The 19,005-nt window shown below is 36.1% G+C and overlaps 1 protein-coding gene across 4 annotated transcripts in view; it reads left to right on the forward strand.

The window, feature by feature from the left end:
• LOC115514483 (utrophin) overlaps window positions 1-19,005 on the forward strand; it is a 352,812-nt gene that overhangs the window by 287,100 nt on the left and 46,707 nt on the right. For all 4 annotated transcript variants that reach the window (XM_030316511.1, XM_030316514.1, XM_030316513.1 and 1 more), the window contains exons 39-43: window positions 3,318-3,519; window positions 10,062-10,147; window positions 14,100-14,257; window positions 15,762-15,928; window positions 17,006-17,117. In XM_030316511.1, coding sequence (XP_030172371.1) covers window positions 3,318-3,519; window positions 10,062-10,147; window positions 14,100-14,257; window positions 15,762-15,928; window positions 17,006-17,117 — 725 coding nt within the window. The remainder of the gene's footprint in view (window positions 1-3,317; window positions 3,520-10,061; window positions 10,148-14,099; window positions 14,258-15,761; window positions 15,929-17,005; window positions 17,118-19,005) is intronic.

The following is a 19,005-nucleotide window of genomic DNA, read 5'->3' on the forward strand; positions in this document are numbered from 1 at the left end:
GATACAAGTCCTTGAGTGCCACCTGTCCTTCTGAGATATCTGAGGAAGAGAGGGTAGGAGAGGTGCGAAGAAGGAATGGTCAGGTGCCTGGGTGACTCAGACAGTTAAGCATCTGAGTCTTGATTTCAGCTCAGGTCATGATCTCATGTTAATGAGTTCAAACCGTGCATCAGGCTCTGCGCTTGGGATTCTCTGTCTCTCTCTCATGTTCTGTCTCTCTCTTTCTCTCTGTCCCTGCCCCTTCCCTGCTTGTGCATGCTCTCTCTCTCAGAATAAATAAATAAACTTAAAAAGAAAGAAGGAATGGTCAAAGATTCCAAGAACACGGGAAGAGTTACGGAAGCCCAAGGTCAGGTGCTGAACTGTGTGTTTTTGAAGAACAGAAGTATGATCCATTTCCATTCGATCCCCTGTGCCTCATATGGGAGATTAAAAAAAAAAAAAAGTCTGAAAGTTGGTTAGAAAATGATTCTGCTGTTTGTTTTATTTGCCACATGACTGAGCTGTCATTTGTCTCCCTTGGAAAAGAGAAAATCATAATTTTGTGCGATTTAAATGTAGTCAGTTTTTTAAAGGAACCTAAGTGTGACACATTTCAGGAAGATGTATGGCCTGGCTTAGGCACTAAGGCAAAGTGTCAAAGTAAATCACTAAAAATTGAAGACATGATAGTCTGTGGGATGTGGCACATTACTGTCACAGCTACAAAGTGTGTTACAAAGGAGGCTTTTCCAGAAGAAATGCAAAGGCAGCACGATCCAGGAAGTGGTCTTTTGGAATTTGGTCTAGTGTCACTTTATTGCCATGTGTGGATACAATAGCAGTGCTGAGTTGCTGGCATAATTAGTGTTGGAATTGAGAAAACTCAGAGCACTTTGGCAGTGTTTGAATATATTTATTTGTATCTGTGTGAAATTATAGATCTGTAGCTGCCGTCATTCAGCACTTCTCTTTGTCAGATACTATGAAGAATGAATTTGAATTTTGCTCCTGCCCTCTGGAAGTTTATAATTGAAAATAGTGTATATTGCCAAAAAGTGGGATGAAAATGATATTGAAGATTCTAGATGGTTCTTAGTCTTCTTTCTGATACCGTCTCTCACTAACTCATGTAAAGCTTACATAAGTTATTTTTATAATTAGTTGACATTTTACCAATAATATATTTGACATTGGAAACAAATGGATTGACCTGCTATCCAGACTTATGAGTTTTATATTTGTTCTATCTCTCTTTTTTTTTATAAAGTTTTCCCTGTTGAGTTGTTTTAGAAATCATTTTAATCTGTCTAGTTCTAAAGCAGTTCCTTTCCATTGTAGATAACCTGAAAAAAATAAATGATTCTATGTAGTGTTTAGGCAGCTAGAGTGGACACATTTCATGTCTTTAAAAACTCAAAATTAGTAGTTATCCAATGGTTAAAAATAGATAAATACGAAGGAAGCTATTCATTCATTTTATTTCACTGTCAAAATATGTCATTGTATTTTTTAAGGTAGTAGTTTTGTGTCAGGCAAAGAGGAAATAGATGGTTATGTTAAAATAAAAAGTTTCCCTAAGCTGATTTCTTTTAATATTAAAAAGTTCAATATGGAGATAGGGAAAACATTCTTTAAAGCCGGAATTTCAGTGAGCAGTCCTTAAATTCATGTGGATTCTGTAATTTTCCAAACCCATTTCTTCAGATTTAGAAGTCATTTCTGTACTCAATAAATGTACAGGACATGGTAATTTGATAATCTCCTGTTTCCCTGTTCCCGGTTAGCTAATGGAATGACTAGAAGTTGATTAAAAAGAAAGATTAGGTAAGTTTTTTTCTTTTTTGTCTAAAACTCTTCCTCCTGGCCTGTGAGCGTCTCCCGTAGGGCACACGTGCCAGCCCTTCAAGTGCCACGTATCTGCCACACCATAACCACGTGCCACCCACGTGTAAGCCACTTACCATCCACACTGCTGTTGTCATTTTAGAGCCCCACCCCCCCAGACTTCCTTGAATTCTTGTCTTTTCCCAAGAAGTTCTGTCTTCCTGGAATTCTTTCCTTGCTTTACATGGTCTCTTGCATCTTATCCTTTAAGGCCCATTTCAAATCCCCACCTCCCAGGGGAGCATTTTCCAGGCTCCTTCTACTCCCTTATGGTAGTAGCTCTCATAGAAATCTATGTATTCTTCGCCTATTGTATTTTCACTCCTTAGTAGTATGCTTACTCTCCTTCTCTGACTGGCCATCTTTGAGAGCAGGGTCTCCAGCTTGTTCTTGTGTGCCCTGCTCTAGCCTGCTCTACCCTGCTCTAGCACCGGCCAGTCCCACCATAGATGTTCTGCACATGAAATGTAGAAGTGGGAGCAAATACATGGAGACCCATGGATGTGGGCCTGTACTGTGGACCTCTGCAAATCTCATGTAGCTACAGTGGCCTATATGCCAAAGCATCAAAGGAAGCAAACCAGGTTAGGATCAGATTGGGAGGGCATCCTAGATCAGGTTTGATTCAGCAGGAAGTAGAGAACAACTTCTTTAACTGACCATTTTCAGTGAATTTTGTAACCATGATGTGTATGTTTAAAAACAGAATGATTAGTTTGGCAGTGATATAAACGATGACTGGGAGGGGGTGAGCAGGTTGGTCTCAGGAGTTAGAAGAGCAGTGTCATATTTTAGATGTTCTACTATTTGGACTAGATTTATTTATGCCTTCCTATATTTATTATTTTTTTATTTTTTTAACGTTTATTTACTTTTGACAGAGAGAGAGAGAGAGAGCATGAGTGGGGGAGGGGCAGAGGGAGAGGATGACACAGAATCTGAAGTAGGCTCCAGGCTCCGAACTGTCAGCACAGAGCCTGACGCGGGGCTCGAACTCACAGCGTGCGAGATCGTGACCTGAGCCGAAGTTGGGCACTCAACCTACTGAGCCACCCAGACACCCCAGTGCCTTCCTATATTTAAAAGTAGAAAGAAAAAAAAAAAATAAATAAATAAATAAAATAAAAGTAGAAAGAGCCTTAAGAGAAAAGAAAAGTCACAAAAGGAAAGTAGGAAGAATTGATATTCCAAAGAGCAAAAAAATGGGATCAGATTGAAAAGTAACAAAGTTTAGGTACAAAAGCATGAGAATAAGAGATGCAGATAAAAGAAGAGTTTAGAAATATAAGAATATCAATGTTATTTATTTCTTTAAAAATTGAGATTAGCTTGAAAGAGTAGATTCTTAAACTGAAGAAGCTAAATACTTAAGATTAGAAATGTTTTTGTTCTAATGTTGTTAGGTTGTATAATGTAATGACTGTGCGTATTCCTTTCTCTCATCTGATTAGTGGATCTCTTAGAGTTGAATACAACAAATGAAGTTTTCAAACAGCACAAACTGAACCAGAATGATCAGCTTCTTAGTGTTCCAGACGTCATCAACTGTCTGACAACAACTTATGATGGCCTTGAACAAATGCATAAGGATCTGGTCAATGTTCCTCTCTGTGTGGATATGTGTCTAAACTGGTTGCTCAACGTATATGACACGTAAGTTGGCCTTTTTTCTCTCTAAAATATAATCGTCAAATGAAATGTGTTGATAATGCAAAATGTGTAAATTTTGAAGTGAATTTTTTGAAAAGGTACTTCCAAAGTACTTCTCTTAGTGGAAATATACATGTTAATTGTTGTACAAGAATAACTTTCCGGGGCGCCTGGGTGGCTCAGTCGGTTGAGCGTCCGACTTCAGCTCAGGTCACGATCTCACGGTTCATGAGTTCGAGCCCCGCGTCAGGCTCTGGGCTGATGGCTCAGAGCCTGGAACCTGCTTCCGATTCTGTGTCTCCCTCTCTGTCTGCCCCTCCCCCATTCATTCTCTGTCTTTCTCTGTCTCAAAAATAAATAAACATTAAAAAAAAAATTAAAAAAAAAAAAGAATAACTTTCCAAAATTTGAGCTCTTAACCAACAGTATAACGAAAAAGAATGTCCACCCATTATTTCAAGATTTTGTTTCAGTTTGTAAATGGTGTCAACTTTGTCGTATCATATTTGCTAGGGGAAACCTAATATAAATAAGTCCTATTTTCTTCTTCCAGAATGTCTTTTGGTGTGTCTTTTTTTGAAAGATAAAAATTTATATTTGTTATGAGTTAAAATAATTGACTGGCTCATAAGAATCCACTCTGCAATTTTTGTATGACAACCTAAGAGCAATTTGAATGGCAATTAAAGGGATTTAATTTCTCTTTTGGTATTAACTTTATTTATTGCAATAGGGGTGATGTGTTTGTATGGTATTTTAAGTAATTTATGCTATAGGACACTCTAATATCTGTAATTTAATTAGATACTCACTGTTACATAAAGAGCACTCTCAACTTCCAGCATAACTCATTCGCCATTAATTTGGCTTTTTTGAATGTGACAGTGCATTTGTGAAATAATCAATTCTAGAAAGACCTGCTGTGGGCTGACATTTCTGAAACATTAGGAATTATTCATTCTTCTGGTAGGGGGTTAAAGTATGCAAAGATGAAATAAGAAAATGAGAACTGTTGTTTTTCTCTCAGACCCTAAAAGTTATTTTCCATTAATTAGCTGCATAAAAATTTGTGTTTCTCATCCTCTTATTTGATTTAGAGAGGAAGAAGATAGATGATAGTTTATAAATCCACACGTTTAGCAGCTGATTGATTCTGTATAAGAAGTAAATGGTGACAACAATAGCTTTAGGGATGATTTGATTAAAATTTTGTTTATCCTTTTGTTTAGAAAACTTTTTCCTCTTTCAATATTCATAAATATAACAACAAAGTTTTTTTTTATTAAAAAAATAAATAGCTTTTGTGTACTTTAAGACTCTTAAGAAACTCACCAAAGAACAAACAGATAGCATGAATCTCAGTTATAATAATGAACGTGGGATTTACTATCTCCCTGTCTGGTATCTTTTAATACATTTTGTGTTATTGTGATTTTTTTATACTTCTAGGGTAAAATATGATTCTTGGCATTAATTCACTATTTAGCTAATCTTCAATTTTTTAAACCTCCAAAAGAGATATTTTCTATATAGTAAATTCATCCAAAGAGCTGGTCAATGAAATGTTTTAACTACAAAGCCTGTAACTTAATTTGATGGCCTGGGAAGAATGCTAAATTCATACAGTACTTAATTAAGAAGTTCATTAAGTTCTCTAGTGGCAAGGTAGAGGTGCATATTTTGAGTAATGATTTAAAGAAGAATTGGAGAAAATGTTCAATCACCCTCCTCCAGTTCTGACACACTGCATTAGTTTGCTACGTCTGCCATAACAAAGAACCACAAACTAGGTAGCTTAATAAAAGAAATGTATTTTCTCACAGTTTTGGAGACTAGAAGTCCAAGATCAAGGTGTCAGCAGGGTTTCTTCTGAGGCCTCTCTCCTTGGCTTATAGATGGCTGCCTTCTCTCTGCGTCTTCACATGGTCTTTCTTCTGTGTGTGTTTGTGTTCTAATCTTATAAAAACATCAGTCATACTGGATTGAGGCCTACCCTATGACCTCATTTTAAGTTAATTACCTCTCTAAAGACTGTATCTCCCAAATATAGTCACATTCTGAGGTATTAGGTGGATAGAGCTTCAACACACGAATTTTAGGAGGATATAACTCATAACATATAACACATACATCTGCTGTTTTCACTGGACAGCCCGAAGGGAATAGTGCCACTTAGGTGAGAAGGTAGAATGTGAATGTGAAATGTTGTGATTCCTATTCTAGGGAATCAAATGTTGGCATATTTCCACTTTCCATCATCAAGTGTGGACACATGGAAAATGCTACACTAAAGTACTGTTTCTTATTTAGAAAGATGGTTTCTTGAAATTTTCCATTTTAAAGGAAAAAACGCTTTTAGGATTTATTTTCCTTCCATGCCAAAGAAACGTAGTGAAGATCGTGCTGGGTCCGAATGGTGTATGCATTCAGTCTGGTTTTCTATTTTGGAGAGAAATATCATGAATTAACCTAAGGGCGGGGGAAAACCCCACAAGCACAGTTAATTATATGATGGTAGTCTCAGATGGCCAGAGTTGATTGCCCAAATTTCTCTAACAACTGTGATTTATCAGTTTGTCTAAACAAGAGTTATTAACTCTTTTCAAGTCATTAGTTTTCTTTGAGAATCCAATGGAACTATGATCTACATTATCCAATGCACTAGGACATTTTGGACCCTAATAAGTCTCTGAACTTTGGAAATGGCACCACGATCTAACCTTTCCATTCATTCAGCTATTTTGATATTCACTCATTAACCATATATTTTTTAACTGCCTTACTTTGTGTAGTGTGATACAGCCAGAACTGATATTTTCAGCTCTTGAAGTATACTCAGGCGGCTCTTGAAATAATGAGTGATACACACCCAGGAGATCAGAGGATTCTGGAAGTAGAAGTACTTTGAGGATCTTCCATTCTGCCCTCTTCATTTTACTGATTAAGAAACTGAACCAGTGAGACAAGACAATTTGTCCATAACCACCAATGCAATATATTAGTGATAGATAGGGAACTAGTTCTCGGGGTTTTTGATAATAACTTGACTATTTCTGCCGTATCACCATATCGAAGAAAAATAGTATTTTTTTTTTTAATTTTTTTTTTCAACGTTTATTTATTTTTGGGACAGAGAGAGACAGAGCATGAACGGGGGAGGGGCAGAGAGAGGGAGACACAGAATCGGAAACAGGCTCCAGGCTCCGAGCCATCAGCCCAGAGCCCGACGCGGGGCTCGAACTCACGGACCGCGAGATCGTGACCTGGCTGAAGTCGGACGCTTAACCGACTGCGCCACCCAGGCGCCCCGAAAAATAGTATTTTATAAGTTATATTAATTTTTTTTTAAGTTTTAACATGTGTCCAACTCCTAATATTATGATTTTTTTAAAAAAAAAAATCTTTCTTCCCTTGTGAATGATGAGAATCCAGATTTTTGGTTCTGGTTGCTTGGCAGCCAACCACTGCACTTTTGGCATCTCAATATCTCATCTGAAAAACTGAGATAAAAATATCTACTGTGCTTACCATACATAAGATATTTATGAAGGGCAAATGAACTACTATATGTAGAAAAGGCTTTCCAAACTATACAGATAAAATTTATTCCATTTATAAGTTCACAGCCTCACTCAGTCTTCATCTTCCCAGGTTAAAAAGCCTTCATTTTATAATCTTCCTTCTAAATTTAATAGAAATCAAAAATGTTTAAATCATGATTTGAAGCAACAGTCCGGAATGCTTGGTTTAAATATTTTTGTCCCACAGAAAATATTAACCTCATTTGCTGCAGTGTTAACTCATTTTTATACTATGCCAAGGTGGATATAATTTTATAAGGTGCATATCTTTCTAGTTAAACTAGTTTCAGAAGTTACTTATGAAGACTTTCAGGGAACCAAATACTTAAATATTGGGTTATATTACTCACTAATAAATTTCTTTGTCTCCCTCTTCTCCCTCAAATCCAGATATCTTATTTAACATCGAAGCCCTCTATCATCTGGTTCCATATAACCTGGACAACTTTATCAACCATTTAGCCTTGATGCAAGTCTTTGCTACCCCTGAACGAGTCTTGTCTCCGATGCTCACATCCCTGTCTCTGTCCCCTTGCCCAGGCTTTTCCTATGATAATCAACCTTCTCCTAGGGACAGTCCAGCTATGTCATGTCTTCAGGGTCGGATTTGAGGCTTATCTTTTCTATCATATGTTGTAACTACTGAGACTAATAACTACTCAGACTAATCACTAGTCATTAATAACTAGTCAACCACAATGATCTTGTACTTGATTATTCCCACACATAAAGCTTAGTCTCCTATTTTCTTGTGCTTTTCCTGTTGTTTTCTTGTCTCCTCTCTAGCTAGTATGTGACCTTATCACAGGTGGGAATTTTATCTTGTACTTTTCTGCTGGTCCTCATGATACACAACAATGCCGGGATCACAGTACACCTTCATAACTATTAATGGTGTGATGAATGGATGATTGACGTTTTCAGTAGTCATTTTCTTGTGTTATCGCCATAGACCGGAGGTCATCCTCTAATACGCATCAGTTGGATCTTTTTTCCCATAAGAGATTGCTTTTCCCTTAGCCACATCCATGTACCAGTCCATCCACACAGCCTTTTGTTATCTTCTGCAAGTCTGTTGTCTGACTGTCTAGAGAATAAAATTTCCTGATTTTTGGCGGGAAGAAGCCAGACATAGTCTATTTTTCTGTGATAATTAGGAAACACCTAAAAATGTGAACTAGAAATACAATTTGTACCATGGTTCAGTTTAAGGTTAATTTGGAAGTATTTCTATAATGGTAAGAAACTGCAATGAGTATATTAACTTAGATTCTCCTTACAATGCTATATTTATTTCAGTTTAAGTGTTAGTTATCTCCTAAGTCACTTCAGAATGTTGTGCACATGCATATTAAGGGTTTGATAAGCTTGTTGGATATGATTTAATATAGATTATAAACTCTAGGTTATTGAGCGACTGCTTTGAAAATACATTTTACTGATCTCTCAGCATGTTTTCCTTTTTTATTTATTTTATACTTTATATGTTATGGTATATATACAGAAACTTACCTTAGTATTTATAATTTGAGAATAGAAGATATCAACTAGTATTCATAGGAGGAATATCAAGAAGAACAAGATTTAAACACAGTTTGATAATAAGAGCACCTAAAATTAAAATTACATGACACAAATATTTATCTGTTTTTGAGATAGCATGAATTACTAAATTTTATGTAATGATAAAGTTACATAGACATTTAGTCATAGGTTTTGGGTATACTGTACTTGTGTATTGGAAACATATCTTGAGAAAATTGATATTAAAAACCTAAACTGAAAACAGATCCTGAATATGGAATAATAAAGATAACAATAGAGGGTTGTTGTTGTTGTTTTTTTTTTTTTTTTTTCTGGATTGTGTGTTATTCCATAGCAAGGATCATGTTACAAATTTTTGTAGTTTCTGCATTTGCCTTTCCCCATCCCCAGGCTGAAGTACATTGGGAGATTTGATAGACAACTCTGAAATTCTTTGATAAATGACAGAATGAGACAAATCTCAACAGTGTTTTTAAAGATAAAATTTTTCTTCTAGTTAACTTATAGTCCCTCATCGGCATAGTACAAAGCTATTTCCTGGTGTTGAGTAATTAGTGTATTTTGTATTTAATTATAATTTAATACTTCCTCAAACAGAGGTTTCACACCTGCCTAGGTAAGATCACCGACTATTAAGTTGCAATAGTAATTTTAAAAAACTGAGTTGGCAGAGATAAAAATCTATGAAGACAATAAGTTTTTAAGTATTTAACCAGTTATCAGCTCTCAGTATACTATTCCAGTTTTCTTACATTTGATTTTAGATATATCATTATCCTTTTCTTGCCTTATTAAGCTACATGCATATTATATATAGCTTTAGCTAGTTAATTTTTCTTTTTTATTTCTTTGAGAGAGAGAGAGAGCGAGAGCACAAGCGAGCAGGGGAGGGGCACAGGGAGAGGGAGAGCAAGAATCTCAAGCAGGCCCCATGCCCAGCATAGACCTTAATACAGAACTGTATCTCATGACCATGAGATCATGAGCTGAGCTGAAATCAAGGGTCAGACACTTAACTGACTGAGCCACCTAGGCTCCCCTTTAGCTATCTATTTTAAATCTTGCATTTGTAATTATTAACAGATATTTTCTAATTCATAGTATTTCTGAAAATATTTTTTCAGCTTTATGATTATCATTTTTATTTTACCTTCGTTTTCCTTCCTAGTTCATGTGTTACATGTAAAGTAACTTCAGGCTACATATTCTTCCAGACTAGGTCAAACATCCTATTAAAATATGTCATGAAATTGTGGTATCGGCTTAAAATTGATTATTAAAAGTGAATAGAAAAATTGCATCTCTAATATGCAATTATTTTTTAATAGTTTACCCTCAAAAAATAGATACTCAGAAATAATTAGCCTACTGTTTATAGCTTTAAATGCATCTAACACATTGAGATTTTTGCAATTACAGGGGTCGAACTGGAAAAATAAGAGTGCAGAGTCTGAAGATTGGATTGATGTCTCTCTCCAAAGGTCTCTTAGAAGAAAAATACAGATGTATGTAAGACCTTTCCTATACGATAGTGTTTTTGTAATAATAATGATAATAACAATCAGTTGGCAGCTTACTTTATATGGTTTGCTTGTAATAAGAGTTTCCATTCTTTTTAACCCTTATGTACATGTACCAGGCTAGATAAAGGGTGCCAGTTAAGAAGTGATGTGGAGTTGTGTGAAATGAGGTGAGGTGCCTCGATGAAGTGAGAACCAACTGTATATACATCTTATTTAATTCTATCACCTCAGAATGTAAGCACTGTGACTTCTGTTTTCCAGCTGAAAAAAATGACTACTGAGATGGGTTGAAAATCCAGTCAGTGGCTGAAGAGGCTGTTATGGGACTAGAATTAGATTGTAGATTTTTCTGACTCCAAAGCCCAAGTTTTCTCTATTTCTCTATATTTCCAATGCTTGAAAAGAAATTAAGATGGACTAGAACCTTTATACTATATTTATAGGAGAACTTTGCGTACTTCTAATGTCAAAAAAAAATCGAGATGGGCTAGAACTATTACAGACATTGACAAATAATTATATTTTATAGTGTGAGAAAATAAAAAGTGATAAAATATTTTTATTTTGTTCTGTTTTTTTTTAATTCACCAAATAAGTAAGTGGTATCCTTTTAGCTGTCAGTTCATGAAGGGTGGGCATCTTGGCATTTTGAAAGGGATGGACTGGGGAGCCAGGGACATCTGCCTTCAAATCTCAGCTTTGCCACTTAGTGGCTAAGTGACTTTGGGCCGGTTACGTGATCCCACTGAAGACCGCCAGCTAAGAGGCAATATTACTCCCATTTCACATTTCAAGAGGCTAAAATTTAATGGACTTCCTTCAACTGAAGGATGAAGCTAACATTTCTCACTTTGAAAGCAATTAGGGATAATATGTGAAAAGTACCTAGAAATCACAGTTGTAGCAATTGCTGCTGTGTCTCCACACTTTTACATTTTTCTGGTTTAATTTTGTCCATAAAATGTGGGTGACTTGATCCTGCCATGCATGTCTTTAGATGTTTCTTCACAGAATATATCCGTACATTTTGGGGAGAAGGAATGTGGAGATGTTTGATCACAGGTCCTGTACATTTAATTGAGTTTTGCATCTTCTGTGAACATACATTTTTCAACAGTTTCATTTTCTGGAATGTCTGTGAGGTGATTTGGCTGCGAATTTCAGCTCTGGATCAAGATGACTTGTTTTTCTTAAAACAGTTTGACAAGAATGTCAGTGAAAAGAAATGTGGGATTTATAGGAAACAAAAGACTGATTGTAAGATCAGGAGGTGAGGTACCTTGATGGAGTCAGACCCTAGTAAACCATGCAGAAAAAAAGCTTTGCAGAAGGTTTTTGTTTGGTGGCACCTTATGTATTCAGGATTTAAATTGTCTTCAGCATCATAATTGTCAAAAATAATCATTTTCAAAGCTAAAAAGGTTATTTCTACGAGTGGGAAAGGAAAATGTTAAGGAAAGCATCACTGTGCCAGTATGAGAAAAGGACTTTTCCTCTTCTGTAGTTTGGGGTTTTCATGTGTTCCTGAAAGAATTTAGGGTTCCTTAAAAGTAACACTTACATCATGGTTCTCATCTCACTCCAAAACAGATACAAATTCAACCTCAGAGTTGATCACGAATCTTAAAATGTCAGCATGATCTGTTTTCCTAGATCAATGTTTCCCCTCCCTCTTTCCTTTTCAAGTTGATTATCAGAGAGTAACCTCAGACCAAAAGAAAGAGTTACAACACAGTGACTATAGTTATAGAGAAAAAACCAAATTCTACACAATATATGAAGGGTTTTTTTTTATTTGTGCACCTACCTTCAAGCATATTTCTGAAATGTATAATCTTTCAGCCGAGGATGGTATTTCAGCATGTCTGTACTCAGACACTCGTAATACAGTGGACACACTTCTGACAAATGTTGGCAGATGTGATACTCCGTATTATTCAACATTAAATTTTCAGATTCCCTTACTTGGCAAGGGAAGTAGAAGCCCTGCAATGACAATTTCTGATATTTACCTTAATCCATGAAGTATGCCATTTTAGGACTTAATTAAATAAGACATCTCTTGGGTTGAAGTCCTTAAATCTTTCCTGTAAGTATTGAGACTTTGGAAACGTTCTGGGGTTTTGTTTTGTTTTTTAATTTGAAGTCCTTAGCAACTCTGATTCCAGTTTTGATTTCCCCAGTGACATCAGAACACTTCCTCGTTATTATTTCCTTTGTTAGATTAATATTGAAGACAATTAGCTCTCCAAACTCCATGGCAGAGGTGTTATTCTGAGTCAAGTGGTAGCCATCTGCACATTGATTTTGCAATGGCTAATGTCAGTGTCTTCACCCTGGTGACCCCTCCTTCTCTCTTCATGCCTTCTTGAGGATATCTCTTGATTAGGTTCTAGCAACTGCCTGACCTTGCTTATAGCTGAGTGGCTTTCTTGCTTTATCAGGACCACATTTACAAAGATCTCTTAGAATAACCTTTTGCGTCTCTTCTGTGCTGATTTGTTGGAACTTGGGTTTTAGATTGTGACCTGTCCCCACATTCTGATACTCCTTTTTGTTTATGACTAGACTATCAAAATGTGAACTTATATCAGAATTCAGAAGTATGTCAAAATGAGAAGGAATCTTACGGTTTGTGTTTTGTGTGTAGTTTTACCTTCATGGTAGCATAGTAGTACAACCGTCTTCCCCAAAAGAAGAAAGTTAGGCGTGATTGATGTCACTGAAACGTGTACTTGTCTGTGTAGAACATTATTGCTTAGGATGTCTCTTCCTAGGAATGGGTTTAAAATGCAAATCATAAGAATCCTGCATAAATATTTTCTGACTGTGACAGTCTTATTTTTTTTTAACGTTTATTTATGTTTGAGGGAGAGACGGAGCATGAGCAGGGGAGGGGCAGAGAGAGGGAGACATAGAATGTGAAGCAGCCTCCAGGCTCTGAGCTGTCAGCACAGAGCCCGACGTGGGGCTCGAACTCACAAGCTGCAAGACCATGACCTGAGCTGAAGTCGGACGCTTAACCAACAGCCACCCAAGGGCGCCCCAATAGTCTTATTTTTAACAAAGTAAAGGTGGGTGGGGGCTTGGACAAAATGGGTGAAGGGGAGTGGGAGATACAGGCTTCTAGTTAGAGAATGAGTAAATCACAGGAGTAAAAGGTCCACCATAAGGAATATAGTCAGTGGTGTTGTAACAGCATTGTATGGTGACAGATGGTAGCTACACTTGTGAGCATAGTGTGATATATAGAGATGTTGAATTGCTGTATTGCACACCTGCAACTAATGTAACATTGTGTGTCAACTATACTCAAATGTTTTAAAAAGTTAGAATAAAAGAAAAATAAACAAGTAGAACTCTAACCAAATCTAACTAAACAAATGGTAATAGAAATTAAATTTATCTTCCTTAGGTTTGCTTTCTCTGTGTATGTATGCTTATAATTAAGGTGACATTTCATTATAATCACTGTGTCAGTATTACTGAGCTTGGTTCAGTTGTCTGAAAATTCACTGTTAACAGTGTTAGATTTGGCATTATTTCCCGTAAAAAAAACCCCAAAAAAACAAAAATGATACATTTTGGTCTGATATTCATTTGCCAGATATTGTTTGAAAATGGCTTTTGGGATCAAGTAAGTATTTACTCCCCTTCTTTCTGTTCTTGGAAAACTTCACATGGAAAGCATTTCGAATTTTTGTGATTTTTGAATTTTCAGAACTTGGAAATTCCTTTCCAAAAACGGTATTCATTTCTATGAGAAAGTGGATCATTTTTACCTGAAATTTCTCCGTAGATAACTAACGTGATTCATGTCCACTTGATTTTTTTTTTTTTAATCTACATCATTTAAATGACAGAACCAAAGACATTGTTTACATAGAACGGTATAAGCAGATGGAAGTTACCCTCTTGGCTCTCCTCCTCACAGATCTCTTTAAGGAAGTGGCGGGACCAACAGAAATGTGTGACCAGAGGCAGCTTGGCCTGTTACTTCATGATGCCATCCAGATCCCTCGTCAGCTGGGCGAAGTAGCAGCTTTTGGGGGCAGTAATATCGAACCCAGTGTCCGCAGCTGCTTCCAACAGGTAAACACGAGGGATCCCTGGAACGTAGGATGTGCCAGGAATGGTACTGAGGATGTTCCTAGAACTGGCAGGGGAAACTTGGGCTGGACCCACATGGTAGAAGACGCTGGGTACCATCCCTTAAGCATGCGGTTTATTTCTTCAAGCACATGGTTCAAGGAACAGCAACCTCCTCAAGGAGATTTACTGTTTGTCAATGGATAACACCCTCAATCTTTAAAATGTGCTATGAGAGTGCTATGATTTGGCCCTGACGTTGTCCCGGCACTCGCCTCTTACCACTCATCCTCTTGCTGTCTGCTTTCCACCCGCAGTTTTATTTACATCCTTCATTCCTGCCCTAGCATCTTTGGTCATGTGCTCTCTGTTTAGAATATTCTTCCTTACCCTTCACCTACAAACTTCATTCTCATTGCTAATCCTTATTCTTTTTTTTTGGATGTTTGCTTAAATCTCACATTCTCTGAAAATCCTTCTCTGAGCCCTTCAGGTGAGGTTGTGTGTCCTTACTATATTCACCTGAATCTGCTCTGATTTCTTAAGATGCTCATGAAAGTATGATTACATACCGAGTTATAGAACTAATTGGTTAGTGTGTTTTTTCCATACGAATCTCAAAATTCTTTTTAATGCTTGCTGTATATAAAAGCATTCTAGAAATGTTGCTACTGATGTTATACGTATGTGTAAAGGAAAAGGCTACAGATATTTTGCCAAAGCATATCCAGTGATTTATTATTGCTGATAAAAAAAATGCTCACACCATCTCTTTAAGGAGTACTGATGTTATGGGTTATTACATTTTATAATGGCCCTTTTACTTGTTTTAGAGATATAAAAATACCAAATGAAAATTCTAAATATGATTCTCCCATGTACTGGTTCATAAGATGACCTTCACAAAAGCAGGAGAAAGATTAAATGAATGAGTTTTATAGGATTAAAATGTTTATGTGAAGAGAGTACTAGAATTGTGTGATTTGGTTTTTGGGTTTTTTTTAATCTGAGTCTCTTAATGTATTGAGTTTTTTTCTCCTTCCTGTATAATTTCTGCCTTTTCTTTTTTTTAATGTTTTTTTAAAATTTATTTTTGAGAGAGAGAAAGAGAGAGAGAGAGAGTGAGAGAGAGCATGCATGAGCAGGGGAGGGACAGAGAGAGAGGGAGACACAGAATCTGAAGCAGGCTCCAGGCTCTGAGCTGTCAGCACAGAGCCCGACGCGGGGCTCGAACTCACGGACTGCGAGATCACGAGCTGAGCTGAAGTCGGCTGCTTAACCGACTGAGCCACCCAGGTGCCCCTAACCTCTGCTTTTTCTAATTTTAAATTCTAAGATTTTCTGTCCGATGAAGAGCCTTTAACGTTTTGTAATTTAACTGGCCTGGAAACAGTTTTGTAAGTTTTCTTTCACTTCATGTAGATTCTCAGAAGATTATAATACAACACCAGCTGCAATTTAAATGAAGACATTTTCTTCACTTTCCATATATTTGTTTCTTTACCAGAATAACAACAAGCCAGAGATAAGTGTGAAAGAGTTTATAGATTGGATGCGTCTGGAGCCACAGTCCATGGTTTGGCTACCGGTTTTACATCGAGTGGCAGCGGCCGAAACCGCAAAACATCAGGCCAAATGCAACATCTGTAAAGAATGTCCAATTGTTGGGTTCAGGTGAGACGATCTGTCTCCAGTGGTGGCACAAGACTATTTTCTGTTGTTTTGTTGTGACTTCAGTGTATGTCCGTCATCCCTTCCCACTGATTCCCTCTGGGGATTTGTGTCCTCAATAAATGGGATGCTTAGCATATTCATTCTGTCTATCTGAAAATGTCATTCCTTCTTATAGCCACTACATGAAACTTATCTTTTTATTATTATTATTGTTATACCACTTTGCCCCAGAAACAGAGATTTTTCTGAATTTCTATTCATATAGATCCCAGAAACGTTCATGCATGATAATTGTATGACTCATTATACGTACATGGCTCTGATAGGATTCGGTGATGTTGTAAGGCCTTTGGAATCAAACTTAGTAAGCAGAAAGCAACACTTTTTAAAAATTTATTTTAGAGAAAAATTGGAGGGGAATGGGGGAGAGGTTGAGAGAGAGAGAGAATCTTAGAGCCCAACGTGGGGCTTGATCCCATGACCCTGGGATCATGACAGAAGCTGATATCAAGAGTCAGATGTTCAACCGACTGAGCCACCCAGGCACCCCCAGAAAGCATCATTTAAATAGTGAGAAGTCATCTGATTACTTTGTTACTTCTGCCCAGTTCTAATGTGAAGTTGATGAACCCTACTGTTCACCTTCACAGGAGGAAGCTTTGTCAGGAAATTTTGAGATTCACTTCTTACTGATGGTATAAAAGTTGGATGTGTCATGATTCTAATTCTCTGCCATTTGCATTCCCATTCACACATTACAGAAAGTCTTCTGACGTGGGTATTTGTCTTCTCATCATGTTGAAACATGGAAACATGCTTTAGAGACTTGAATTCCAAATTTTGCTTTTTTTTTTTTTTTTTCCACTTGGGAGGTGGTTTTGTTAATTTCCCTTGTGAAATTCAAGATTCTCCTGGCCCTAATTTGGAGCTAAGGTACTAAGAAAAATTCCACATTTGTGGCCAGTCTGCCTTTTATTTCCATGGTGATTTGGATGAAAGTAATTCCTTACCACAAATAATTGATTTGGATTAAATAATAGACATACAAGCCAATGAACTTTCTTTTCTTCTCTCTAGGTATAGAAGCCTCAAGCATTTTAACTATGATGTCTGCCAGAGTTGCTTTTTTTCTGGTCGAACAGCAAAAGGTCACAAATTACATTACCCAATGGTGGAATATTGTATACCTGTGAGTACCGAGCCACTTTCTATTGTTTTTTTTTTTTTTAACAACATATTGCTTTTGAATTAACTAATGTCAAAATTATTCTGTTCATTTAGACTTAACTTCTTATGGAAAAAAATCACTTCCAAGGTTACTTAACTAATTTTTTTTTGTGGTTTTGTTTTCTTTTAAACAAATACATCTATGTTAATACATTAATACATTAATTAATACAAAATAATTAATACAAAATACAAATACATTAATACAAAATAATTATAGTTTTTTCAGAAAAATTACTTGTTACATTTTGTGTACATCTGTGTTTTGATTTTCAAACTTAACTTTTTGCTAGCGACCTTTTTTTAAGAGCTCACACTGACCTACATTGAAAATGATACTATATGTTCAGAAACCATGTTTTTTTAGACACATTTAAAATGTATTTTCAGGGGCATCTGGGTGGCTCAGTGGATTAAGTGTCGGATTCTTGATTTCAGCTTAGGTCTTGATCTCAGGGTCTTGAGTTCAGGCCCTGTGCTGAGTTCTACACTGGGCATGAAGCCCACTTAAAATACATACATATATATATATATTTTTTTTCATAATTAAATGTATTTATATTAGCAAAAAAGTAGAAAATGTAAAAAAGTAAAAAAATTGATAAATCTAGCTCCTAAATCAAATCAAATCTCTGATTTTGTTCAGATTTATTTTTATATTTACGTTATTTTGATCTTTTTTTCACTGAACACATTGTATGGTAGTGTTACCCCCTATTGTCACACAGTGTGATTTTTCCTAGTTACAGTATATTTGAGTGAATTACTAAAATTTAACCACTTTCTCAAACGTATTTGGACACTTTATTTTCAACTATCTGATATTATAAACAACACTCAAGAATATCTTTGTGAAAATAGCTCTTTCTGTATATTGCATAAATTACATTTCCATAGAATAAAACACTGGAAGTAAATGATCTAGGTCAATGAAATGAGTATTTTTATGGCCAAAATTCCTCATGTCAACTTATTTCCAAAAGATGTTTATACTACTTTACATTATTATCACATTTTATTAATATTCCAGTTTTGCTAGCATTAGATATCGATTCTTGTTCCTTTGATTTAAAGCTATTTTTTTCTGAAGTATCTTCATTTTCTGTCAACAGCTATTTTTTAGCTTCCTTCCAAATAGTAAACCAAAATTTATTCATAGACTATACATTTTCTTTTGTTTAGGGAATTGAGTTACTTCTTTGAATTATAAATTGACAGAAAGGCAGCAATACTTACAAAATATACACATGTAAATCTCACAGTCTTAGGTATCTTATCTCAAATAATAGGTACCCCACATATGGAGAGGAAACCTCTAGAAAATGCTATGGAATTATAATAGATGAAATACCCATAGTGCATAATAACTTTAACTAGGAAAAAAAAATCCCCCAAGAAAATTTATGAAGTACCATTTATTACTATGATTAACATATTTATTCAGTCAACAAATAAATATTGAGCACTTACCTTGTGTCAGATGCTGCTCTCAGCTCTAATTCATCAGTGTACTACCAAGATAAACAAGATTACAGTCTTTCCTGCTACTTTCCATTTAGGAGGAGGGGATGTGTGACAAGGAACAAAGAAACAAATAAATGAGATCATTACAGATTATAGTAAGCAGGCTTTAAAGAAATAACTGGATAATGAGACAGAAGATTAGAGGAGGCACTTTAGATAAAGAAATCAGGGAAGGTTGGCCTCAGAAATTATTTGAGTTGAGACTGAAGGATGAGAAAGAATCAGTTGTGTAAAGAACTAGTCGAAAGGTATTTCAGAGAAGAAACAGCAGACACAGAAGTCTGGAAATGGGCAAGAGTTTGGCATGATTGGAGCACAGAAGAAAG

The sequence above is a fragment of the Lynx canadensis genome, chromosome B2 (genome assembly GCF_007474595.2).
Source record: "Lynx canadensis isolate LIC74 chromosome B2, mLynCan4.pri.v2, whole genome shotgun sequence".
NCBI lineage: Eukaryota > Metazoa > Chordata > Mammalia > Carnivora > Felidae > Lynx > Lynx canadensis.